Source organism: Cavia porcellus, unplaced genomic scaffold (genome assembly GCF_034190915.1).
Source record: "Cavia porcellus strain 051 isolate PalLab524CR breed Dunkin Hartley unplaced genomic scaffold, mCavPor4.1 scaffold_5, whole genome shotgun sequence".
Taxonomy (NCBI): Eukaryota; Metazoa; Chordata; class Mammalia; order Rodentia; family Caviidae; genus Cavia; species Cavia porcellus.
In genome coordinates this window covers 27,226,288-27,253,678 of record NW_026947488.1, presented here as the reverse complement: position 1 = coordinate 27,253,678, position 27,391 = coordinate 27,226,288, and the positions used below count along the sequence as shown (strand labels likewise).

Genomic DNA, 27,391 nt, shown 5'->3' with positions numbered 1-27,391 from the left:
TTAGCAAATAATAGAATGACATTTTATTTTTATATTGGAAAATAGAAAAAAGGAATAAATTTCCCATAGTTTTGTTGCTCTGACACCATCACTATTTTCATGCATTTCTGAGGAAAAGGCTGACGTTTGAGGAGGTGGGACTTCGGATAGATACAGAGTCTAATGCTGTTACATGGTACCTGGGAGGCAATAGTATTATCTTTCCTCTTACTGCACATTTTCTCTGACGTTCAGGCACTTAGCAAACCCAAGTACAAAAGACTTCCCTTTTACACATTGTAAGATAAACTCCCACTTTATAAACAGATATGTGTTGTTGCTGAGGTGCGCACAAGAGCATACTACAAGCCTGCGCTCCTGCTCCTTCCCAGTCCATTTCAGCTTGAGAAATCTAGGAGAAGAACAGCCAGGTTCAGAAGCATAAACTGGTCGTTGTGGGGGTGGTCTCCAGGCAACCTTAAGAGGCTTTTCCCTTTTCTAGGAAAAGAACAAGTCTCTCTTTATGACTGACAGAATGGGGTTAGAGTTTTTGTTAGTTTTAAGCCCCCAAATGACAGCCCTGTCCCCATGATTCCTAGTAAAGAGCAGTGAGCTGCAGACCATCAAGACAGAACTGACACAGATCAAGTCCAACATTGATGCTCTGTTGGGCCGCTTGGATCAGATCGCTGAGGAGCAGAAGGCCAATCCAGGTCAGCCTTTGAGGGTCCTCACTCAGCTCCATGACCAGGGAGGGGCACAAGACAGAACATGGGGGAGGGGGCATCAGAAACTGGGGGGATGGTCAGGCACTGGGGTGGCCTCCAGTCCCCAGAGCCCTGCAGATCCTAGTCTACTTGAACCTATGGTGCTGAGACCAGCTTCTGCTAAGGCTGAATTTTAGTCTCTCTTCCTCCACCCCAACACTCAAGATGGCAAGAAGAAAGGTGACAACAGCAGTGGCGGTGGTGCTGGCAGTGGCAGTGGCAGTGGCAGTGGTGGCAGCGGCAGTGGCGGCGGCGGCAGTGGCGGTGCCAGTGGCAGTGGCGGTGGCGGTAGCAGTGGCAGTGGTGGTGCTGGCACTGGCGGTGGCGGCAGCAGCAGCAGCAGTAGCAGCAGGCCACCACCACCCCCAGAGGACACACCTTCTGAGGCAGGCACACTCCAGGAAGAAACTCAGACTCAGACTCGAGATGATGGTGATGAGGAGGGGCTGCTGACGCATAGCGAGGAAGAGCTGGTGAGGCCTGCTCAGGGGTGTGACTGGGAGGGGCTGGGACTGGACTTTGCACTGTAGTGTGGGGGTGGGAGGAGGAGACAGCGACACAGGGACACCATGACTAAAGTAATTGGCTTCCCTGTGAGCTTTGTCTTTTCTAAGGGTTCTAGTCTTGTGGGGTGGAAAATGAGCAGGGCCTAGTTGTCTGTTTGACATTTGCTCAGGCAGAAATCCCTGTAAGAAGACAGACTTAGGTGCCACCCAAGGCCCATTTTAGCTTCTGTTCTCCACATGGGTCTGAAAGGGGGAGAATCAGCCTCCAGGGGAACACACAATATGCAGAGTTCCAGAGAGCAGGACAGGTTGGCTGGGGACTGCCGCGGGAAGAAAGTGGGTATCAGTTCCACAAGAGGATTTTCTGAAGGTCAGGCTGTGGGGGTTTTTTGTCAGTTTTTTGAGGTAGGCTGTCACTGTGTATGTTTAGACTGGCTTTGAACTGTGTAGCCCAGTCTGGCCTTGAACTTGGAGCAGTTGTCTTGTCTCAGCCTCTTGTGTGTTCGGATTACAGGCATACACCACCACACCTGGCAGGCTGTTTTATAAAGGATGAGCTCCTGTCTGTATTGCAAGTGTTCAGGCTAAGACTGGGGAGCATACCTTGAGAGGGATGGTGGATCAGACTCCTGAGTTTGTAAGATACCTGCTGTATAGTTGCTTGTGTACTTCATGAACATTCAGTGACCACCAGCAAAACAGTGTCCATATTTGTTAACTTGGTTAATCTTAACAGCAGACCTATGTTACTCAGAGTATTACTGTTACCACATTTCATCCCATGAAAAAACTGAGGCTTGGAACAGTCGATAACTTGCTCAGGGCTTCATAACTAACGCAGCCATGCCAGAGTTGGAGCCCAAACTTCCTCATTGGCTGGACTTTTCATCACTGCTGGGATGTAGCATGTGGACAGTTAGGCTCATGGCCATGCCAGTCAAGAAGACCTCCACATGCCCAGCTTGTCTTTCTTTGAATCTAGCCTGCTATTTCTGTCTTTATTTTCTTGGGCTTAGTAGTCTCTATAAAGGCTCCAGTGAAGACTTAAGATTTTCGAAAGATAGGGACCCAAACAGTCTCCAAGACTTTCAGCCTACTCCTGTCCTATCCACAGGCGTGTGCTCTCTGCCACTTCTACAACTGTGTCTGGTCCCTTCTGTCTCATTTGGGGCCCTTGAGCCACCTTCTCAGGATTCCAAGCCAGCCTTACTGTGACTGATTCATAGTCATTTTCTTGTCCTTCCCTTTTCAGACTGGGTCTTCCAGATGTGTTCTGGGCCCCAGGACCTTTCTACATAGATTGCTCAGGGCAGAACTCAGAGCTTGCCGTGAATAATGTATGGTTTCTGCTTGCCCTTCTCAGGAGCACAGCCAGGACACAGATGCGGAGGATGGGGCCTTACAGTAAGCAGGTATGGTGGTCTTGGGAGCAGAGGGAGGGAGGCAGTGAAGTGAAGGGTGTGCATTTTCCCCAAGGCAGACCTGGTAAGGGTGGACTGTATCAAGAATGAAGGTCCTTCTGCATGCAGCCATCTTGCCATGTCCCTGTGTGGCAGGAGCTTGACAAGTGGAGGAGCAGGTGCCACGGATACTATGCATAGCTAGGGTACCAGCAAGGGTTCTCTCAGCACATTGTGTAGCCATGTTGCCTGTTTTTTTACCCTTAAGGAGATACTTGTCAGGAGGAGAAAGACACAAACTGTTGTAACCCAATATGAGCTGAAGGACAATAAAAGGAAGGCCAAGTGAAGGAAGAAATGATGTGTAGCCAAACCTGCTCACAACTGAGGGAGTGACATTCAACACCAAGGGACTAACATTAGCAGAGACACACAGTGCTCAGACAGACAGTCCTGGGAGTGTTGAGGAGCCAATAGCCTCCTGTGCCTATAGTCCTGCTCTGCACAGTAGGGAGAAGACACTGTTCATCATCAAAGGGTGGTGACGATTATGAATGTGCCAGGCTTAAGGGCTTGGACCTGAGCCCATTGTGGGGAGAAGGTGCCCTGTGTGACAGGAGCTACACCTCTTTACCTGATTTCATCTTCAGCTCTGCCACAAGGTTGTGCCAGTATTACAAACACAAAAACTGATGTACTGAAGAACGAAGAGAGATACCATATATCTCAAAGGATCTCATAGTTACGGATAGAGCTTAGATTTGAACCCAGTAGTGTGCTGTTGTAAAGCTACTCTCTACCACCTTGCTCTGCTCTAACTTAGAGGAAAGCGAGGTTGTAGTTAGCTCTGCCTACTGTCTGATCCATTTGCTTGGGTTCATGTTCAGAATAAGATGGGCTTGTTAGAGGAAGGCCTCAAAATACCAGTGTTTACAGGGATGTCTTGATACATGACTCATTCATGCTGTTAGATACTCCATCAGCAAAGGCTTCCAGAAGAGTTAAGTATAGAGAATTCCTTATGGGTAGTCTTTTCTCTTGGAACTTCATGATTTGTTTTATGTGGGAAGCTAAGTTTTACTTAGGAAGCTAATTTACTGGATAGATGGAAGGGATTCAGGTGAGGACAGAGGCTCAGGTAGGGGTGGAACATAGCCAAAAACATGATCACATTATAAGGCGAGAGCCATAGTGTGGGCGTATCTGTCTGCAGACATCATTCCACCCTTTCTTCTCTATCCTGGGTCCTTTTCCTCTGAGCCTTAGTCTTGTCTTTGTCTCTGTTTCTCAGCCTGACAGCAGCACTGGCCACCAGCAGGAGAAGGGCATCACTGTCCAAGGCCTCACACCAGGCACTCAGCCCCTGGATGCCAACTTGTGGCGGGTACCAGAGGAAAGCTGGCAGCAGGCACTCCTGCTCCCCATGCATCCCAGGCCAGTGCCACATCTTCTGCAGGTGGAGTTATCAGCTACCCTTTCCCCATTCACCCTCCCTGTCTGCACTGTCCAAGCCAGAGGGCAGAGCACAGGGGTTTCCCAACACTTGGCCTCCCCTCCCCAGGACATTCCTATGCTTGGGGGTTTTCTATAGGTTTGGAGCGGGGTGGTATAGGATGGGGACCTTGACAATAAAGAAATTGGATCCAGCCTGCTGTGAGATGAGATAGTTTGTGCTTTTTGCATGATGACATCCTGGCCCTTCTGCTCACCACAGATCTGCCCTGATGAACCACTTTCATCCTGACCTCCTTTATTCTTCTGCCCAGAGATCACTGTGTAGAGCCGTGATGGCCGACGGTTAGTTTTCAATGATAAATAGCTTGCTGCAGCACAGGTGCCATAAGTTCACCCCCACTGGTTTAGGGTGTCTAATACTCATCTGTGTGGGTCTTCATTTCCTCAGCTCCGATGATAAAAAATGGCCAATAGGACAGCCAGAGAGGGTCAGATGTGCTAGCGCCCATGAGTGTATCTTGCTGGCTGAAGTGCCAAGGATTGTGAGCCACTTGCCATCCAACAGTAGACTATAGTCTAATTTCTCTCCTCAGCTTCTCTAAAATGATTCTAGAATGTGCCACTGCTTCTACCTTCCGTCCTGTCTTGGACTCCTTTTTTTTTTTCCACTTGAACTTGGCCCTCTCACCAGCCCCTCCCATTTCCCACCACCCATCTACACTGGGTCCCCACCTGCCTGCCTCCCTCCCTCTTCTCCTTTCACTTCTTTTTTCCTCCCTCCCCTCCCCCTCATAGAGATTGATAACATACACAGAAAAGGGCTATGAAGAAAACAAAAACTAACAAAAAGTGGGCTAATCATTTCAAAGTTAATTCCCCCTTACTAAGTAAGGCTCTCTCACCTCACCTAGATGAGAATATAGCCAAAATATAGACATTTGTGGTCTTTTTAAGTCACCATTATTATGTGCTTCAAACGATCTTAACATATCCTGGGTTTGATATAACCAGCAGTCTGAAGGTCACCCATAGAAACTGAAACTCAAATAATTGTAGCTATCAGTTCTATAGCATGCCTTCCATCAGGGCCTTGATTCAGGTTTTGGTAGAGGAATGAAGGCTGGGCATGGGATAATATTCTGGCTCGTCAGGGAATTGTCTGTTGTTGCCTGCATCAAGTATAGAGGAGAGAGAATTTCCTAGGTGCTCTGCCAGGTCTTTACGTAGATTCCACTATCCTATATCCCCTGATAATAATCCCTTAGGGGTGAATATAGACTAGGAAATTGAAGACTTTAGTTGAATAACTTTGTCTAAGCTGTCACTTTGGAAGTGGAGGTGTGATACATACCCCCACTTCCATCATAAGTGACTCTATGTTGCTCTTAACTAATTGAACTCAGGATCTTGTGCCACTGAGCTACATCCCCAGCCCAGGGTACTTGTAATTTCTGTGAACATCTCCTGGCCCTCTGCACTTTCAGTGTTTCCTCATTCTACTTTGTGCCTGTACCTCTCTGCTGTTTTCTTCTAAGGTATACACTTCCTAGATAGTCTACGCCATGGCTTCAGATTTCATTGACTCCATTCTTTCCATGGGGACCAAAGGGATGTATCATCAGATCTCCCCACTGGAGATAGCTACAGTGACGTCCACAAGGAACTCCCCCGAGTATCTTGTTCAGTCCTCATCTTGGGGGATTAACATCATCTTCGTCTTCCACTTGTCCCTCTCCAGATGTTAATTTGCCTTGGCTCAGCACCGTTTCATCCCCGTGCCTTAGATGAGACCTTTCTCATATCTTACGTGGACTTCTGCTTTTTGCTTGCCCTGTTGCTTCTTACCAACCTTTGTCCTTTGCTGCCAGAGTTCTTCACTACCCATTGAGTAAGATCTAGACCATTAGCATGGTGAAGAAGCCATGGCTTAACGTTTTTTGAAATTTATTCTCTGGTCTTGGCCCAGAAGGAACAAACTACCATCTGAGTTAAATAAGCCTTTATGCATGTCGTTCCCTTTACCCAAGTCGCTTATGTCGTCTTCCTCTGGCTATCTCACATACGTTCCTGGCCACTATCACAGCTCGTGCCATATGGTATTTACCACTAGCTTTTGGAGGGACACGAACTGCCCTAAACTGCAAGAGACACTTTTGAACATGACACTTGAGAGGCAGCACTACAAAATGGTTAAGAGCACTCTGGTGCCCAAACGCCTGGAAGTTCTTGCCACCCCTTACCGGAATGTATTTGAATTTTGGTTGCTTTCCAGGAAAAGACTCCCAAGACTCCCATTTCCCCATGTGTGAACTGGGAGAAAAGTACACGTACTTCAAAGGTTGCTGTGAAGAGTAAGTTAATGCAACAAAAAAAAAAAAAAAAAAAAACAGGGCCTGGCACACAGTTAAAGACTTTTGTTATTATGCAAGATGGCCTAGGTTCTAAGCCATAAAGAGGCATGTCATAGTGCAGTGACATTTGGGATTAAAAAAAAAAGTAGTCTGTCAGAAGCAAAAACAGTTACAGGTTTGGCTAATTTTCTATTTGATACTTTGGCTTCGATTTCGCTTCTGGTACATTTAAAAGCTCATGAAAATCTAAAGCTGATGAATAGTTTTTAAAAGATGCCAATTAAAATACTGTCAGTTTATATGAAGCATATCCATAAATTTTTTTCTTTTTATCAGTACCAGAGATTGATCTCAGACCACCTGCTTGCAAGGCAGGTGCTTATGCCACTAAGCTAAATCCCCAGCCCAGATATCCATAAACATTTAACCCTTGAGAACAGCTGGTCGTCTAGTGGCTTCAAATGCTGTATTCATAAAATAAACTCTTAAAGAAGTGGTTTTCTTATAAGGTTTTTTGAGTATCCCTACTTGGAGAAGGTTTGAAAGGCCAAGACCCATGCATGCAGCTTCTTAAAATTACTCACCATTAACTTAAAACTCCAGGGACTATGTTTCTGCTGGTATGGTCAAGGAGAGCGGGGCTGGTCAGATTAACCAAGATAGGCAACCATCCCCAGACAGCTTATTGTTAACCGTAACTAGAGTTCCCAACATATAGTGAAAATTACACATTTGGAAGGGCCGACTGATACCACCTTTTGGAAAAAGGATATAGTTACATATATTACCAGCTAGTCTCCTGATTACTGACCACCATAGAATTCAACCCAGGAAATTAATCCAGCTGCCTAAACCATTCAACAGGAGGCAAACAATTCTGTGTTGAGCAGGCCTATATTAACCATTACTTAAAAGTTAAGGAAAAACTAAGAGAGGTTAGCTTTCTAGATCGTCCAAAGGCCACACTCAGCATTATCAAGAATTAGCAAGGGGTCAGGTGCAAGCCTGTAATCTACACCAGCTAAGACAGTTCCGTGGTCAGAGGCCTCAGCAATTTCACAAGACCCTCCATCTCAAAAAGTTGAAAGGGCTAGGATATATAGCTCAGTGGTTACTGATTTAACAAACCATTCTCATGTAGTCTTCAAATTATGAAGGATGCATTAATTTGAGGAAAATGATCTTGACATTAAAAAGCTGTATCGTAGTAGGCTATGAGAATCTTGATGTTTTAAATAACTATCTTTTCAGGTTAAAAACAGTGCAGCATACTGCTAAGCACAATGTTCTGTTGAAATGTGACATTTGCACTTGACAAGCGAAGGAACTGTATGGGGAAGCCCTGTACAGGACAGAGGCCTTATATACCACCTTATATCAAGACCATTTTTTTCTGCAGAATACTTAGGCTGAGATTGGTGGCAGGGAAAGGAAAAATCAACTCTCTGCATGTTCTCCTTTTGAAATCATCCGAGTATTTATACAACACCTCAATTTAATAGGCACTGCTCTCTCAGCATGGGATATACAATAAATAAAAATCTGTTTTTAAATGCTCTTGACAACTTATGATGAGTGGCCTAGAGGAAAACATACTGCATATAGTGGGCAGAGATCTAAAGTGAAAAGTGTACCAGGTGGATTCCCCAGGTTTATGATTTTCTAGAGTAGAACTGTGAGTACATATTTATGTGTTGAAGAAAGTACGTATCAACATAGTACTTAAGCAGTTATGAAACCTGATTACCTTTCCTTTTCCCTACCATGGAATCTGTTAGTTGCTTATTTGTACAGCTGGGAATGGTCCTCAATTTTTTTTTTTAAGACATGCTTTAAACTCTCAGCAGTCCTGCCTCAGCCTCCCAAGTGCTGGGATTTCAGGTGTGTGCCACATAAGGCCTTCAACATTTTTTCCTAAGATGCTAAACTAAAAATTAGAAGTTGAATTCTGAAAGGTAGAATGTGGCTTTTGGTCAGAAACCCCCAACTACCTTTACTTTGTCACTTCCCAGCAAGCCAAAGTTGGTGACAGGCAAGTGGAGATATTAAGAAACTGATGTTACTATATGGAATGTAGATACAAAGCAACCCATCACCTTCAATCTACTGTTTACTTTTAACCAAAGAGTATCTTAACTAGAATATTATGAAAGGATGAATAATTCCTGCTTTAACAGTTAAAACTGCCAACATAAGTTGCTTTCTAATCTTTCACTAAATGGTGATGTTCCATGCTCTCCTCTAAGGAGTCCCAATAAGTATAGAAGTGAACACAACACATAACATACACACAAAAGCACTAGAGTGCTAGTTACACAAGAGGCACTGATCCTTGCTTTATTCACGCAGTAATATCCAACATTGCGAATCATGTGGGTATAGATACAAAATAAGTAAAATAGGGTCATAAACAGCAGCTGGACTCATCATGGCAGTGGTGGCAACTCAGCCCCTATGGAGTCTTCTCAGGAAGACCTAAATAGAGGGGACTCCCTCTAACCACTTCACAGCCAGGTACTTGACAACAGTGGCCTGTATTTTTAAAATTAAAGGTCACAGTGATTTAAAACAAATGAGGTCAACACATTCAGTGCTGAGCAACTGCTGCTAGGCCACTTAGTATGAACAATCTGGTACCCAGAAAGGAAGAACCACTGTGTATGCCTTATCTCAAGCAGGTATAAGCAAGGCAGAACACAGCAAGACCCCCAAGACACCTTCTCCCCTGGGTCCAATGAAGAATACTCTTCCAGCCAAATCACCAGGAGACAAGGCCTGGAGGCACCAGAAATACCACAAAGCAACTGCATCTCTTGGTTTCTCAGTCACATTCAAAGTTACTTTAGTATAGAAAATAAAAAAGTATTTGTGGTAGGCCCTTTTCAACCCAAAACACAAGATTAGAGAAGAAAAAAGCTGTTTCCAGTGTCACCATTTCAGAAGAGTTCTGTGTAAAGCACACACCAGACCATGTCCTTACCAACGCAGACAGATGCCCAACTAAGACACAGTAAGAGGCCAGTAAGGAGGAAAACTAAGGACAAAAGGATACCTAGCACCTTGTATTTCTCTCATGGTAACAGCTGGAGGCCTTGGAGGAGAGGTAGTAGCAACAATCCTCACATACGGAAAATCAAATCCAGTCATTCCATGGATAGTAAAGACATGTAGTCAGTCATGCCAGATCTTACGCTCCAAATACCCTTTCATGGGAAGCCAGGTCTATGTTAGCCATGTATCTCAACAGAAGCTATGAAAGAAGTGGCTGCCCACATGAAGTGCATCCATAAATCCAGTTTGTCAGGACCAAAGTACAGTGAACTTGCCAGAGCACAGGCACAAACTTACTTGGTGCTGAATTCAGTTAAGCACATATAAAAAAGAAAACTGAAGGACAAACCAAATTGAAAGAATCACTGTTATAATAACTTTAATTTATCTTGCGTTTTACAGAAGTCTATGAACGATTTTAAAAAAGCACCTCCTTACCCCATCATGTTTCTCTGATAGTTGTTAAAGTAGGCAATAAGTATGTCAACAGTTTGAGCATCGGCAAGGATTTCAAGATCAACCACTCGCCAAAGAAGTTGGCAGCTTTTCTATCTTGTTTTGGATATAATGGTACATCCACTCTGATGGTAAACCTGTCCAGCCAATTCCTCAGAACACGCTTTGCAAAATCAGTGGTGATTAACAAACTAGTTAGCTTTGGCACGGAGCTGTGCTCGCTTGCCTGTGACAGCCTGGAAGCCAGTTTTGATACTGGCAACAGAGCATCGAGAATGACAAGTTTCACACTGTAAGAAATAGAGCCGGGTGTCCTTCTGCAGAATTGTGTCCGGTGATCGGCATGTGTGACAAGTGACATATTCCTCTGCAAGAAAAACAACACAAAGCATTACCTGGTAGCCACATGAAGCAGAGATTTCTACCCTGTGAAATGCATCTGTAGATGACAATTTATTTAGGCACCCAAAACAGGGAAGCTTAACTAAACCTAGCTATTCTAAGAGTAAGAAAACACAAGCTGCCTGCTATAATACTCAGGTACTAGAAGATGAATTTTTAAAAAGGTCTCCAAATGCCCCAGGATGACAGGAAGCTTGCTAGGCGCCTATTCTTATTTCTGTGACTGGAGAGCCACTAAAAAGGAACTTACTAGTCTGCTTAGGTGAGAACAAATACAGATTGTCAATTTAGGTGATGAATATGATAATAAAAGGGGGCCAGGTCACACCTGAGTCACAAGCAGGTTTTTTTGATTTGGCCTTCAGCCCTAGAAACAGCCAGCAGGCTCTATCAGCTGGGCCTTACAGGAAATTCATGTCCCTTTCCCAGCATGCCTAATCCATAGCCTACCTCCCTTTCACTATTATCTTCCCCAATCACTCTAAGGCCTGCTTTTTCTGGCTCATAAACAGTTCTCTCCAATACAATGCAGCCTAATAACATTTCAGAATGCTATAATGAAATTATATACTTACTGATATATCTTCTTAAGACATTTTCTATCTGTTTCTGTTGAAATCTGCCTTTGATTACAAGTTGGTTATTACCATCTATAGAACCACTATAAAAAAATAAAAATATTGCCATTATTTTTTTCTAAAGGAATAAAAATCCAGCACCTTTACATTTAATGATTTTCAAATTTATTTAACGGTGTAAGTTCTAGGATCAGTGTGCTGTATGTATTATCTGAGATCCCTCTCACTCTTGCTCTGGCAGTACTGGAGACTGAACCCAGTTTCTGCACTAAGCTATATCCCAGGTCCTTTTTTATTTCTTATTTTGATACAGTCTCACTAATTCAATAAACTGACCAGGCTGGAGTAAACTTTGCAACAATCCCTCCCCCTCCACCCTGCCTGAGCTTCCCAGAGTACTGGGGTTAAAGATCTTATACCACCAACCCAGCTTCAAAACTTATTTTTAATTAAGTTGTTAAACTTGATGATCCACCCATAGTTTCTAACATTAAATCCAATTTCAACCTATTACACTGCCAGAGACGGCAGACTTTAACTGATAAAACTGATTCCTTAACTGCGTGTGACAGTCCATTTATCCAACAAAAGAAAACAAACTTACTAAATGTATATCATGTGCAAATCAAGTGAGGGGACTGGTAGTATAAAATACAAAAGGAAAGAGCTATATATATCTTTAACAAGCATAAGCTGGCAGGAGTATCACCTGAGCCCAGGTCAGGGCCATCATGCACAGCACAACAAGATCTCATTACAAAAGCAAAAAACAACGTTTTTGATTGTCATAATTGAAAAGACATTTAAAACTGATTATGGAAATGGTTGTACATATTAACAGGTGAACATTAAAAAATAATGAGTTATAGGCTTTTAACATGTGAGTTGTTTCTCAAAAAAAAGAAAAGAAAAAAACACTAACTAAAAATGTATAGCTGAAATCACAGGCCACAAATTGTATGATAGTTATTAATAAAATTAGTTGTTGATAAGCAATCTTCTTTTTTATTTTTTTTGAGACGGGGTCTTGCCATGCAGTTCAGGCTGGCCTTAAACTCATTATGTAACCCAGGTTGGCCTGGCAGCAATACTCCTGCCTCAGCCTCCTGAGTGCTTGGATTACAGATGCGTCCCAGCTGACAAGAACATCTGAGAAAGCAAGACTATACTAAACACTCCGTCATTTGCTAAAAGTTACAAATCATAAAACAAAATTTAGGCAGTTTAACTATAAGGACTTAATATCCTCTATAGCCTATAATCCTTTTATCTCTAGGCTACTGTGATTTTGACATAGAAAATTTTGTGTTCACTGTAAAAATAATGCCATTTTGTCCAACGCCCTAAAATATTTAATGTATTTACTAACAGTCAGTGGTCAAACTTGTTATATTTATGCCACACCTCTATAAATACTGTAATTCTGAAAAGGAGACAAAACACTGTTCAGTGATTTTAACAAATCTGTGTTTAAAGACCACAATTCTAGCTAAAGACCACAATTCTAGCTGGGCATGGTAGTACATGCCTGTAATCCCAGCACTTGAGAGACTGAGGTAGGAGGATCACTGTGAGTTTGAGGGCAGCCACAGTTATACAGTGAGTCCAATGAATCTAACCTACACAGTAAGACCTGTCTTAAAAATAGAAAAAAAAAAGTCAGTTCTACACAGGGCTTGCTTATCTACCATATCAAATATATTCCTTAATACCATAAAAATATAGCAAATTCCAACTGTTGAGTTTTAAGAGAATAAGAAAAGCACAGAATAGTTTATCTGTGTGCTGCTGGTAAGGCAGAAGTATTAAGCCTTTTAAAAGCTCAAGCTTCACACACAAATACATATAACTTTGAATATACTGACTGTGCCACTAGCCATGTGACCTACAACTTCACTAAACCTGTTTCCAAATCTGAGGAAAAAGATAGTGCATTTACTCTAGACTGTTATGAAGATAATTCCCCAAAATAGCACTTGACAATGACCAGCATACAACAGGTGCTTAATGTGTGTTGTCATTATTATGACCTAAGCCTATACTGATATTTTTAAAGGGACATTTAGCTTTGTGCCTATAGTAGTCAAGCTCCTCAGCCTGGGATCCACGAGATCCTGGCCTTTCTGAATAGAGGTGGTCTGGTTCACTGCCTTCAAAAGATGAGCCTGAAGACAGGAAGTACCTAATCTCGAATCTTTTGTTTCAGTGGTTTCTCTTATACCACTCATTAACTTAAGATTTATTTCTTCAATAGCCTCTAATCAACTTTAAAAACAAGTTCTAACTTAAGAAAATGGATTCCTCAAAAATCAGTATTTGCTCCATAAAAAGACCCAAGAGTTCCAATCAATGATATACATAATGATAACAAACATGGCAGTACCAGTTCTACTCATTTTCAGGTCACTGTTTATTCTGAGTGTATTATATATCCTTCTCAAATTAAAGAGGTTCTTAGAAAATGTCTACTATTACTTATTATACATAAATGCTAACAGTTTCTCACCTTGTACCCAATTCTGCCAATAAAAATGCAAGAAGATGTTTGGGCTGACGATGTAATCTACAAAGAAAAATCAAGTATGTAAGTTTTATCTTTCACAGAAATCTGACTGAATTTCTAAAAAACCATCTTGTTCACCATTTCAATCTGTAAACACTCAGCTACTCAATGAATTTCAATGCACAGTTCACTTAAACTTTGGGTTGATACTATATATATTTCAATGCTTATAAATAGTATTATTTTCTATTCATAAACACATACACATCTTTAAGATAGGAAAGGTAAATACTAACTTTAAAGGCCTTTTCCTTTCTTTAAGAAGGGGAAAAAAAAAAACCTCAAAAAGAGACACAAAGGTGGCCTTAACAGTAAATCTCTCTTTAATGAAGAGATCTGAAGTAAATGTGTCAAAAGGCAAAATATACACCGAGCCTAATGGCTGAGTATTTGGGTATTTATGTTAATCTATACTTCCTGTAAGAAACCATTCATCTTTTTAAAATGGAAAATATACATATTTCAGTGGTAACAGTTTCTCTTAATGGTAGATTTTGTATTTTTCATTTTCTTTAAATGATATTACTGTCATCAGGAAAATCATTTTAATGTATTTTAAGTAATGCCTGTAAGTAATGAAAGCAAATACAGTTCACTCTTGTTGATCAGTATGAACTGATTTTCTTATCTCTTGATATCACGACAAAATGAACCCAAGACCTATGAGTTGAAAGAACTGACAGAATTAAACCCAAACCTAAACCCTACACTTATGCTTCTCTTCTACCTGCAATAAAATTCAGTAATGACATCCTTCAAATTCCACTGAGAATCTGGTATTTGGAATGGAGGGTCTCCATTGATCAACTTACAGTTTACAGATATCTGTAAAGTTGACAAAAGAAGTTTTCTTGGTTCCTACTCGGACGACCTGTGGAGGTTTCATGACAAATTTTCTTTTCTCTCCTGCTACCATATCTGGATTCTTTTCCCTCATGATGTTGAATACTCTATTCAATAGCTGTAGAGATAAAGTGGTATTCAATCACATTCTTAGTAATAGCAAGAATGTAACATTCCCATTTGAATCACTTTGCTTTAATGCACAGTATTTTGCTTTTTACTAAATATAAGTATGTACCACTAAACATTTTCTGAAGCTGCTTGAAAGCAGGAACTCATTACCAACCAGGATCTAGCCCATTATGGATGCTCAGTGACTGTTCAAAATTAATGAATGAGCCACCATTAATTCTGCTGTTTTTATGGAAGGTATATGATACATGGCAAAGATTTAGGAAAGCCTGAACAAGCAAATTCCAGACGTCAAGGCCCCTCTACATCTTATCTTACCATCAATCTGTGGACCTTTAAAATTTAGAGCTTATTTTATCTTGCTTTCCTTTGAGCCCTAGTGAACAGCCTGGTGCTTTTTCACAACAGAATTTATCTTACCTCCTCATATGTGTAGTCTCTCTCTGAGCCTGCCCAAGCAGGGCCTGTCTGGTTACTGAATGAAATACCATCATCTTTTTTGTTGTCTTCATCTTCTAAAGCTACAGATAACAAAAACTGTAAGAATAAGGGGAGGGGCCTCATACAGTAACAGGATAGGGGTTGATAGAGAAACAAACAAAAGCTTCAAAGACATTTGTTTTCCTTTTCACAATGGCATTCACAGTAGCCTCCAATGTAAAAGGCCCAAGTCTTCCAAACAACCCTATTTTTCTTAAAGACAGACAGGGATGTTTTGATTTTTCATAAACAGACTCCTAATAGTAACATGCATGATCAAACACACCAAAATATTTTGATTCTTTATCTTTCTTTTTTTTTTTTGAATGGGGTCTACCTATGTAATCCAGGCTGGCCTTACACTTGCTCTGTAGCCCTGGTAGGCCTTTAACTTGAGATATTTTTGCCTCAGCCTTTCATATCCTGGGATTACAGTAATAAACATGTCATCACACCAACTCTGACACATTTCTTGAGTTAACAATTTTTACAAGATAAAATACTGCATTAATCTTAATGTGATAAAATGCATTAATCTTAATATAATAAAATAATGCATTAACTTCATCAGAGTAAACAGCACTATCTTCAACCCCTTGAGATTTCCGTATCTTTAAAAGCGTATTTGTCAGGCTGGGTTGGTAGTGCAAACCACACCCAGGGGAGGCTGAGGCAGGAAGATCATGGAGAGTTTGAGACCAGCCTGAAATATATAGTGAGCCCTTGTCTCAGAAAAAAATTTTTTTTAAAAATTAAGCTTTGACTACCATTATCAAGAATTATTTATTTCACCTTTTATTATCATGCAGTAGAGAGAAGGGGCAGAAGAAAAATTTTTAAAGGCCCCCCTCAACCCTAATCAAGGATTAAGTAACCTAGAAACAAGGTTACTGAGTGCTGAGTCCCCAGTACTACCTTCGTCTTTTTCTAGTATTTCATCCTCATCTGGGAACTTGACATTCTTCTTTTTCTTCTTTTTATTGCCAAGCATAATATCAAGGTCATCCTCTGGTTCAGCTGGCTCTTGGATATCACTATCAATCTTCAGATCCTAAGAAATTGAAATAATTCTCAGCATTTTGATACTGACACTATTATTTTTTAAAATGACACTGACTCATGTTATTTTAGGGGGGGAAATATGACAATGATAATACATGTATCAGTTGTAACTATCAATGTTAAATGGTCTCAACTCCCCATTCAAAACAAGATAAGCAGAATGAATCAAGGAACAAGATCTAGGGCCACGGATTTAACTCAGTGGCATAAGCACCTGCTTAGCAAATGCAAGGTTATACCAAAAAAAAAAAGAAACAATCTCTAACAATATCCTGCACACAAGAAACACCTTTAAGTAAAAAAATATTCAAAGTTAAAAGTTACAGACACAAAATGCCTCACACAGGTGAGCCAAAATGGCTGAGATTCTGCCATTTAAATTGTGAAATCCTTGAGATACTTTTGTAGGACCAATCCCCCTCTTATATACTTTCTTATCGAGGCCCCAAAGTTATTCCCATTTGTCTGTCTTGACTACAACTTTGGAGCCTTATCCCCCAATTCAATAATTTGTTAAAATGACTCAAGAGAACCCAGGGACAACCAGAAAGAGATACACACAACAAAGTATGGAGAGTGGGGAGTTGAGTGTGCTGAGGAGGGCAAGTGTGTCTCCAGGTATGCCACAATCTCAGCACCTCAATAAGACCAGCAACCTGGAAACGATCTGAATTACATCATTTTGGGGTTTCATCTACAAAGGTATGACCAATGAAATCACTGGCACCTAGCAACTGAACTCCATCTCCAGAACTTCTAACCCCCAGTGTGGCAAGGATTCATAGAAAGTTCTATCTCTAATCATGGCTTGGTGTTCCTGGTGACCAAATCCATCTTTAAGCATTAAGCTTCTTAGTATACAAGTCATTATTGAAAGATTAAAAGTTACTATATTGAAAGATTACAAGGATGTTGGTAGTTTGTATCAGGAATCAAGGGCAAAGACCAAATATTTATTCATTATACCACCTGGGCTTGGCACCAGACTGTGGAGAGATCTTTGAGCATCATTTCAGTAGATGGTATCATGAAAGAGTTAAGGCAGAGTTCATGGGGAATTAACTCACATGAATGGTTACAGACATGGTACACCTGACCCCAAGATTAGCTGCTATTAACATGCATGTAAACAGACCTACAGATAAGTCACAAACATCCCTAACAAGCAAAAAAAAAAATCAGTCTCAGCCCCCAGCCTTCTAATTTCTCCCTCTTCTCATTAGTTAGCTTACCAAGCTCCCTGTCCTAAGTATACTATCAGTACTACTGAGAACTGGTGTCTGTATTTTGTGTACCTACACTCCGAAGTACTGTGACAATGGTTACAGTAATTTCAAAAATGTTACCAGCAAAAAAGCTAGAATATATATAAATAAATTAAACTCAGACTTGAGACCCCAAATCTAGCTATGTAGTCTTTGTAACACACTAAATCAGCCCATGGTACTAACTAGATACCATATAAAACAGAAACCAGATATTGACTTAGTCTCTAAAATGAACCAGGAAGAGAGCAATGCTGAATATAAACTAGCACAGACCAGCCAGCTCTTACTCCTACCACTCTTATTAGGTATTTTATCCCAGTAAGGTTTACATCCTTACTAGGGCCAAAATAGAGAGATAGGCAGAAAATAGCAAAAAGTATTTTTTCAAGGTAGTTCAAAAGCCTTGCAATGGTCAGAAAATCCAGATGGAGAGCAATCCAAGACCTTAGAACACTTCAGCTGATGCCCTTGCTTGCCTGTAACCAAGATACTTATTACACCCTCTTATGCCATGACTTCAACAGCAAGAAAAAAAGGATCCATACACCTAATAAAAATGGAGCTTATCAGTGACTCTTCAGGACAGAAGCTACTGGAAGAATCAACCAACAAATCCCTGTTAATTCCTACAGCATATCTCTGATGTGTCACTTTGTTATCAGGGATGTTTAAATCTGATTGGTTTGGTGTGTATGAGTACTACTTTCTGTATTTCTCTACAATGACAGAAGAGATTTCCCAAATAGGAGAGAACAGATAAAGTTATTTTGTTCTAAAGGATCCTACATGATCCCTGAACTAAAATATCTCTAAAAACAGAAAAAAATCTTAATTATTACCTAAGCTATTAGTACACAATCCCTAATTTACAATAATCATCTGTAAGTATTTGCTGAAATGTCATCAAAATGATGATACTGTTTCCAAAATTCAGTGTATCAATTTAGTGCTGCACATAGCTATTCTTTATTTACTTGGGTTTGAGCAATAAAGCATTTCCCAAAGAGAAATTTCAGAAAGTGTAACAATGGATGCTTGGTGTATGTCTCAGTTCTTTCTCAGTGAACACCAACACACACAAACAAATGAACACACACACCCCCTGCTATATGCTAGGTCATACAGATAAACAGGCTTTGCTGTGATTCCTACATAGAGTATTTAAGATGGTAGCTGCTCTCAGGAGGGGAAGAACACTATCAGTTCCTTCCTCCTTCATCTATCCACTCTCCTATCACCCACTACCCACATTTTTGCTTCCTATTCAAAAGATTATTTGGAAATCAATGCCGTGGCAAGATAATGACAGGATCATATTTGAACTCAGCCAACTGTTCTGGTTTGTCTACTGAATACTCTGTCATCAGCTACCAAACACCCCAGGCTGGCACGGGTTCATTCTTTGATGCTACCAGAAATCTTAACAATGTTACACAAGATTTCTTATTTATAGAAATCTCCCCCTCAGTCAAACAATCTCCAGTTAAGGACAATGGGCATTTTGTAGCAAACAATATGTAAGATCTATATTTATATTCCATAGTCTTTCAGATAACTAGTCAGGTACACACCAAAGAAAATTACCTTAATAATGGTGATTTAAGTTCATAACAATAAAAACAAAGGTACTAAGTTTTGAGACAGAGGGAAAAACAGCCATTCGCAACATTTTGAAAGGTCAAATTTTACCTTCAATAAGAAAGCAATACTACCTTTATACCTTCTTCTGCTTCATCAATATCAAATATCTTTTTCGTTTTTTTCTTCTTTTTCTTCTGATTAAAGAAATTCAAGTCATCTAGATCATCAGAAGCATCTAAAAAGACAAATTGAACATTGTACCAGTTATTAACATCTAGCAGAAAGCAAAGAATCTGCTTTAAGTGACCAGAAAAGAAATCAGGTATTAGTTAGTATAGTAGTCCTTCCACACCTCAGAGGTTATAGATCTGAAAAATACTGATAGGTCAGCTCAAAGCTTTCTAGAAAAATTTGGTTTAGAGGACCATGATGAGTCTATTTAGTAATCTGACTCTATCATTTCATATTGTTTCCAAGACAAAGATGGAGCTCAATTCCAAGATTCTCCACAATTTCCAAGATTCCCCAGCTTTATTCACTTCTATCACTGCCTTCCAACCCCCAGACCTCAATCCTTGCCTCCAACTCTCCTGAACCCCTACTTCATTTCCTAGTGCATATAGTCTCTCATCTCCAAGCCTTCCCATAGATATTCTCACACAGCTCTTAACCTCCATCTCACATATCTTAGTTAGAAGTTACTCCCACAAAGAAATCGCCTATAAACTTAGAGTGGTACCTCCATTCACGAACTTAATTCTTTCCACAATTCTGGTCCCAAGCCAACCTGGACAGGAACCAAATCAAATTCAGTGGTCAGACTCAATGTTGACTTCACTTGATTTGGGTTCTTTCCAATTCTATATGTGACCAGAACTGTAGAAAGAATTAAGTTCATGAACCAAGACACCACTGTAACTGAGACGTCCTCAGAACACTCAGTATGTCCTGATCACCCAATTGCAAGTACCTTGCCTGTCCATCTTCCTTCTAGGTACTAATTGGATAAGCTTTGTACAACTCAATATTGGTGCTAAGCTCAGTATTTTACTGAACCAATTATTAAAAGGCTCATATAAATTATGTCACATTCATAAAAATAAAGCTGCAAGGTAAGTATGTGGTATAATTGAAAAACGCAGTGAATGCTTTTTTAAAATTACAGAAAAACACATTGCCATTAATCCCCCTCAAAATACTCATTTTGAACACACCCATTCTTGTCACTTTCTGAAGCAGTTCTATAAGTCTTTCATGAGTGTCTTTAGTTGTGCTGCTGTGGCTGCCTCAATGTCCAAAATAGATTCAGAATGTTCACTTTCATGGCCATTTTGACTTTGGGGAAGAACCAGAAGTCACATGGTGCCAGATCTAGTTAATAAGGTGGATGAGGACACACTGTAATGTTTTTACAAGCCTCCTTTCAGTTATCACTTAGCAGCAGCAATCACCATATTTTTGATCATGTCACTCAAAAAAAGATTTCAAGGCCTGCTTCAACAAGTGGGAAGAATAATGGGTGAAGTGTATATAAACTGAGGGGAAGTATTCTAAAGATTAACGGCAATGTGTTTTACTGTAATGAGTTCAAAAATTTAACATTCACTGTATATTTTGATTGTATCACATGTGAAAATCAGTGAAACTTTACCTATTATGAATGGGTAGTAATGGGTTCTGTTCCATAAGTTTTTCCTTTGCTCTGCCATGTTGTATACTAAGAATATGTCAGGATCCTTCTGCTACAATGTTTCTCAAGGAGCTTTTAATAAATTCACTCTTACCATTTTTTCCTTTCTTTGTGGTACCTGATATATTGAACCCAGTGTCTCACTCATGCTAGTTAAGTGCTCTACCACTAAGCAACATCCTCAGTCCTTTTAAGCAGTATCTGGCTAAGTTGTCCAAGGTAGCCTTGAACTTGCTGTTCTCTTGCCTTAGCCTCCATGGTAGCTAGCATTACAGGCACATATCACCATCACATCTGGCTCATTTTATCTTATTACAAATGAAATGATTTATTTCCCAAGTTTCTTTTAAAAATGTACAAAAATTAATATGGTTATTTAGTCAATGAATGTTAATCCTATCCCAACTGTCTTACGTTTAATACAATTATGTTTAGAATCATTTATTTCTCATAGTAAAATTGTGCCTATGTTAAAGCACTAACATAAGTGAAAAAACTGGGGCCTAATTCCAAACATTTTAGGTCACATTAAACTCAAATACATTTTCAGAGTCGCTAAGACAAAAACAAAACAACCCAAAAATCTATACCTATCTTGGTCTATTTCTTTATGCATTCCCTCAAAAACAACTACTATTAAACTTGGAGAAGAGAACTGACAGGTTGGACTAGAAAATCAGCCCTGAAATAATGACATTTTGCCATGTCTGCAACTTGTGAATTCAGTGAGAATTTTTCTGCAACAAACTTATTGGAAATCTGGCAAGGCCCAGTGCACACAGACTACTGATGGCCTTCACAGGCTGAAATGTCCCTGTATACACTAAATCCAAATCACTGAAGGAACCTAGGCTCCAAGGACAACAGTGATTTTGACATCAACCATTCACCTTTCTTCCTACTGTCCTCTTCATCAGCTTCCACATCTTTATCTTCAGTTGGTTCTGGCTCCACTTCTTTTGTTTCTGAGGGCTGAGTTTCTTCCGTCTGGGCATCCCCTTCTTCATCTAACATAAAAGGCTTCTTCTTCTTCTTTTTCTTCTTGCTCATAGTAGGATCAAAAATCATCTATTTAAGATAGTGAAAAAGGAAAAGAAACCAAATGATTATTCTTAATAATGCTCACATTTCAAATATGCTTTATCCTCAAGACATATTTTTTTAAAAGAGAAAAAAAGACACAGAAAAGAAAAAAGACAACAAACCCCAAACAATAACAATAAACAAGATGATAGGAATTTAACAATGGTTGTAATATTGCATATTGTTACCTTCAAAAGGGTTTAGATTACCAGATATAGACATGCTAAATTGATCTAATAATGAGTATTACCTGTTTTTTTTCCAAGAACTCAAGGCATACAAAGAGTATTTGATGGATTAAAATATCAAAAACAATTTTACAAAAATAAAAAATACATTATCCATTGACTTATTAAACATAGCGATGGTGGGAGGAGCATCAGAACATGTGCACATGCCTTTTACTGTGTACAGCACAGTAAGATACAATATCACTTTTAGTTTCATACACAAATTTGGACATTCTGAATGAACCACAGAATTCAGAGAGGTACAGAACCTCAGCAACAACCTATGCTATGACTGTAACTTTTTGGATGACAAATGCCAAGACAGGTTATAAACATTTTATTCAAGTTTGGTAAAACCAGGGTTGCCACAAAGAAATTTGTTGCTTGATCTGATATTTTAAGAATTTTATTCTGAAGTTTAGACAAATCTTAACTTTTAAGGAAATCTTTTCATGCAATAAATCTCCAATTAAAAGAAACTTCTATAGAAACTTTTACTGTTCTTTGATTGTGGAACGTGAGAAGTTCTCAGGTTATTTTATCTAAACGTCTACAACACAATTAAGAGAAAAAAATAATTTCTAATTGTGGACTGTTTTACACTGCCTACTTGAAAAAAAGGTATTTCAGACATAAAGAGTTTAAACTTACCAGGCAAACGCTTGACAACAGCAGGGTTTTTTGTTTTGTTTTTTAAGCAGGTTGTTGCTACATAGTTCAGTTGGTCATAAACTTACTATGTAGCTCATATTCTCCTCAAACAACAATGATCCTCTTGCCTCAGCCTCCCAAGTGCTGAGATTACAGGCATATACCACCATGCCCAACAAAAAGAGTAAACTCTTTTATCGAACAGAATTGGATTCAGACCCTAAGTATTTTATTCCTGAGCTACTTTAAAATCTTTGCCTACATTTTACCAGACTTAAATTTAGCATTTTGCTCACTGATCTGCCGTGAGCTGTGTAGTAATTAAAAGAACTAGTTCAGGTCAGCCTGGGTGGGGCTGTATAGTGAGTTCAAGGTCAGCCTGACTACACAGCAAGACCCTGTCTCAAACCATAAAACAAGGGGTCAAGTCTGGAGTCTCTGGCTCAACTGTAAAATAAAGATTACTAAAACTAAACCTGGCAAGATAAATGGAAGGATAAAATGAATATAAAGTCCTTGCAATTATAATTTATATAATATTTACAGTTTATGAACTGTGATATTTGATTTCTCAGTCATATGATTAAACTCACAAAAAAATTTCAAAATTCATTATAATTAACTTAAGATTTCTTTATGCCCATTTTTTATACAGCCTCATTTCAAAGTTATTCTCTCCTACTTTAGTAAGTATCGAGTTGTGTAAACAAACAATTCTGAAAGGCAGTTGATCTGAAGAACATTTATTTGGAAATAAAAAAATCCCTTCCTAAGAAATACTAGAGGATGCCCACACATCCTGCTGACCTACTACTGAGCCTTAGGTCACCCTACAAAGAATACTGCAACCTGTTACAGGGAGGGAGTTACAGTTCTTTCTTATTCTAGAAAGGGAAAGACTTGGCAACAGGACAACACTCCAGGCACTTTAACTTTTGTTCTGGTAGGACTTACTATCCATTTATTGCATTTTTTCAAGCATTATGTTCCTTGGAATATTAACTGCCTTTTAACTATCCAGCAAGACAGACCAAAGAAGGGAGAGATCCTAAAACCAATAGAGAACAGCCTCACAATTGCCTTCTTATGCCTGAAAAACATTCTTATTTGGATCTACAGTTTTATTGTTATTTATTTACTTTTCTGAAATAGGGGCTTGCTATGTAGTTCAGTCTTGAATTCACTATGTAGCCCAGGGTGGCCTTGAACTCACAGCATTCCTCCTGCCTCAGTTTCCCCAGTGGTGGGATTACAGGTGTGTGCAACCATACCTGGAGAGATCTACAGGTAAAATTAGACTACAGTCTTTTAAATGGTAATAAGCGTGCAGGATTTATACTGAAATTGTATCTCTCAGTTACTGTCTCTGAATATCTAAAATGTCCTTAGCATTGATGTACTTAATATACTCTACCTCGTTTTATTTGCTACAATCCTACAAAGCAGTTCACAAATACTGAAACCAAGGATCCCAAACCAGAACCCAGAATGGGACTCCTCAAAGCTAAAGGCTATGGCAGTCTCAACTAAAATTATGGCTTTTTAAAATTTTCATATCTCAAATTATCAGACATCCACATGCCAAATGTTTTGTTTATGAGACTGGTTTGGATATGAGAAGCAAATAGTTGCTGATGATGATGCATGTGCACCTACAGAGAATTACAGAACCACCTGAACTTTTTATTTTTTAAAAGTCCACAGTAAAGCCCATAAAGCTTCCATTTTCAACTTGTTTCTCACACTGGACTGGAGAAGGCAAGGTAAAGGGATACCTGATAAAATTACCCTGTCAATAGCCTGAAGTGCTTCATCAAATTGCCTCTTTCCATTCATCACACCTCACACCCAGGAGGCCACTCTGTAAGAGACCTTGTCTATTTTCAGCAGTGAAACGCTAAGAAGGTAATAAGATTCTGAGAGATTTTTTCTTTGTATTCTTTTGTGTTTTGTAAACTTCACACAACATACATTCTGTTTCACTCAAAAACTTTTCTTTTCCTTTTAAAGCTTCTTTTGTAAAAACAATTTTACTCTGAAAACCAATGTTCTGACACCATGTGAAATCCAGTAGTAACCAAATCTTAGATATTATCAGTGCTTTAAACGAGGATATTTTAAAAGTCTAAAAAATTCTGAATACCCAAAGATTAGGGGATTTATTTTTTCCTAACAAGCAGCACTCACATTTCTAAGATACTGCTTTTTAAAGATTACAGTTCCCCTGGATTAAAAAAAGGTGATGTTCTAGTGAGTTTCTGGCTTGCCAGATTTAAAAAGAAATGTGTGGGCCAATGAGTGGTATACCTTAGCGTCCAGTTTATTTTATCTCAATTATGTATCAGTAAGCCATTTAAAGCAAAAAGAAATATGAAGAAAAAAGAAACTACTTTTAAAATGGTAGGTTCTTTAAACCTCTAACCTAGCTACCTAAGTTACTTCCACTCCAGAAAGTCCCTAGAAGTTTACAAATCATTTCCATATACAGATTTTCATTTGGTTAAGTTTGCAAAGTAGCCAAAAATTACGGAATTTATTTAAAAATACTTATCTAGTCAAAAGCACTACATTAGGGAGTCACAGTGGCACATGCTTTTAATCCCAGTTCTCTGGAGGCTGAGGCAGGAAGATCATGAGGCCAGGCTGGGCCACATAATTTGTTCAAGGCCAGCTTGAATTACAGAGCAAGACTCTGTCTCAGACAAAACAAAACAGTACTACATGAACTCAACCTCCTGCCACTTACAGACCTCCCACTACCAGTAACTTCCATCTGGTAAGAGTTAAACCAAAAGGCAGGCTTCTAGGCCCACTAACTTGCTAGATGACTAGAGCCCTCCCTGGGCTCTATTTTTTTACCCATAAAATGAAGTTGTACTGGTAAACTGGTAAATCGCACTGATACTCAGTGTTAAACTACAAAATATTATACTAGCTTCTCAAGTCTATTGCTAGAATGCTGATTCTATTATCTCTTCCTGACAAAATCCTTTTCATCCTTCAGTCACACACAGTATTTATTCTATTTCTTTTAAAATCTGATTCCATTACTAAAAATGTTCGTTCTTCCCTCTCCTCTCATCATTATTGGTGGCCTCATTTCTTCTGTGGCACCTAGACAATTTTTATCTTGCATTAAAGCTGATTCTTCCCTCCCTTTTACATTGCACACATTACCATAGAAACTATACACACAATAACCCATAATCTCGCAGTACCTAAGTACTGCACTGTATTTGCTAAGTTACAAAAAAGTTTGGAAAATGAGTAGAAATAAAACAAATGAGAACATTGCTTCTTATAACTTTTGTAATAAAAGCTTAGAGCAGGATCTACTATGACCTCCAAGAAAATAATCATTTACATCCTTCAGACTCAGTTTCTCTAAGCCAAAGTGAGAACTGCCTAGTTACCAAAATGAAGGCAATATTGAACAGACTTGGTTACTGGCTCAGTCATTTAAAATGAGTATAACAAGAATTATCTTACAGGGTTAACAGGACTACTGTGAAAAATCAATTGAGATCTAATTAGAGTCGCCTCCATAATAAATTCCAAACTGCTTAACTCAATCTTCAAAGTCCTCTACGAACTATTCAAAAGTACTTTTCAAATCTTCACCCTTTAACCAAAGTGGTGAATACTCCACTTATTATGAGCTTACTTACCAGTACTTGCTTTTCTAGACCATTACTTACCCTACAAATCAAACCTTCCCACTGCTTTAGAGAATTCTAATCATCAAAGCCTACAGAAAAGCCGACTCTAAGCTTTAAACTCCTCCTCCTCTCCAGGGCCCCAACACGCCAACTGAATTATACATGCTTGATAAGCTGTTTTTTGAAGGGTTGTAGGGTCAACTCTTACCTCTAATGTTAAGGTACACCTACTGAGAGCAACTAACACCAATTTAATTTTTAAGTCATTCGCATTTACATGAAGAAGGTTAAGTGGGGGCCGGAGGAAGGAGGACGGATCTGAGGAAATTTGTCGAGACCTCAGCGCTACGACAGGAAGGCTGTCAGCTCCGCAACGCGGACTTCCCGCTCACGCTGCCGCGAGCCCTGTTAATGGAAGCCCGAGGACTCGGGCCCGGAAACTTTTGGGAAAGGTTGGCTGTTTTTTGAGGCTGAAGAAGGTGAGGTGGCCCTAACTCTCTCACCCCCTTAAAATAGTAATAATGCTCAAGAAGAGAACCAGAGTGGGATACCTGCCCGGAAAAGTCAGCCTACAAAACTTTTTAACCAGGACTCTCGCCGGAGCTGAAGAAAGCTCCTCGAGGTACCCGCGGCGCCCAGCGGGGCGAGGCACGGGAGCAGGGTCCTCCGGAAAGGGATGCAGACGTCTGGTCGCCGACCCCAATTTCGCTCAGTGGAGGCATTCCCTAGGATCAAACCCCTTCACGGGAGGAGACTCAACGTGTGCTCTCCTTTTCCAGAAACTCCAGCCACGGAGGAAGCCAACCTCCGCCGACACCCTGAAGATAACAGGGTGCGGCCAAATCCCGGACCCCGAGTCCTAGCCTGCTCTACCGCTCCGGGCTGCCTAGGCCCGGCTGCCCCACATGGCGGCGGCTGGCCGCTAGGCCGCAGGCCCACTTTCCCACACGGGGGTGGGCTCGGCTTCCGGCCTCGGCCCTTAGCCCTAGCGCCAAGCTCAGGCCCTCACCTCGTCTCCGGACATGGCTGCAGCTCGAGTGGGCTCGGCACCGATGGGAAGTGAGACGGGTCAGCGCCAGGCCCAGGCGTCAGCGCGGCTCCTCCCGATACCCCTTCAAGCACCGCACTAGGCTCTTGCATCAGCGAAAGGGGACGACACCCCGCCCTCCTCGCAAACGTTGGAATTGCGCCTGCGCAGAATTCT

General features: G+C 40.2%; 2 protein-coding genes across 8 annotated transcripts in view; one reads left to right on the top strand and one right to left on the bottom strand.

Annotated features, from left to right (window-relative positions):
- Nucleotides 1–4,298, top strand: part of Raly (RALY heterogeneous nuclear ribonucleoprotein) — an 82,035-nt gene extending 77,737 nt beyond the window's left edge. For all 7 annotated transcript variants that reach the window (XM_063248500.1, XM_063248499.1, XM_063248496.1 and 4 more), the window contains 4 exons: nucleotides 579–692; nucleotides 912–1,219; nucleotides 2,616–2,664; nucleotides 3,944–4,298. In XM_063248500.1, the coding sequence (XP_063104570.1) occupies nucleotides 579–692; nucleotides 912–1,219; nucleotides 2,616–2,660 (467 nt within the window). In that variant the 3' untranslated portion in view covers nucleotides 2,661–2,664; nucleotides 3,944–4,298. The remainder of the gene's footprint in view (nucleotides 1–578; nucleotides 693–911; nucleotides 1,220–2,615; nucleotides 2,665–3,943) is intronic.
- Nucleotides 4,299–9,862: 5,564 nt separating this feature from the next.
- Nucleotides 9,863–27,390, bottom strand: Eif2s2 (eukaryotic translation initiation factor 2 subunit beta). The gene is made up of 9 exons (XM_003467690.5): nucleotides 27,197–27,390; nucleotides 21,455–21,632; nucleotides 19,006–19,109; nucleotides 15,879–16,014; nucleotides 14,904–15,004; nucleotides 14,321–14,469; nucleotides 13,452–13,508; nucleotides 10,943–11,028; nucleotides 9,863–10,332 (listed from the first exon to the last, which is right to left on the bottom strand). The coding sequence occupies exons 1-9, from the start codon at nucleotides 27,209–27,211 to the stop codon at nucleotides 10,157–10,159; spliced, it is 1,002 nt and encodes a 333-aa protein (XP_003467738.1). The 5' UTR covers nucleotides 27,212–27,390; the 3' UTR covers nucleotides 9,863–10,156.
- Between the last annotated feature and the right edge of the window lies 1 nt (nucleotide 27,391).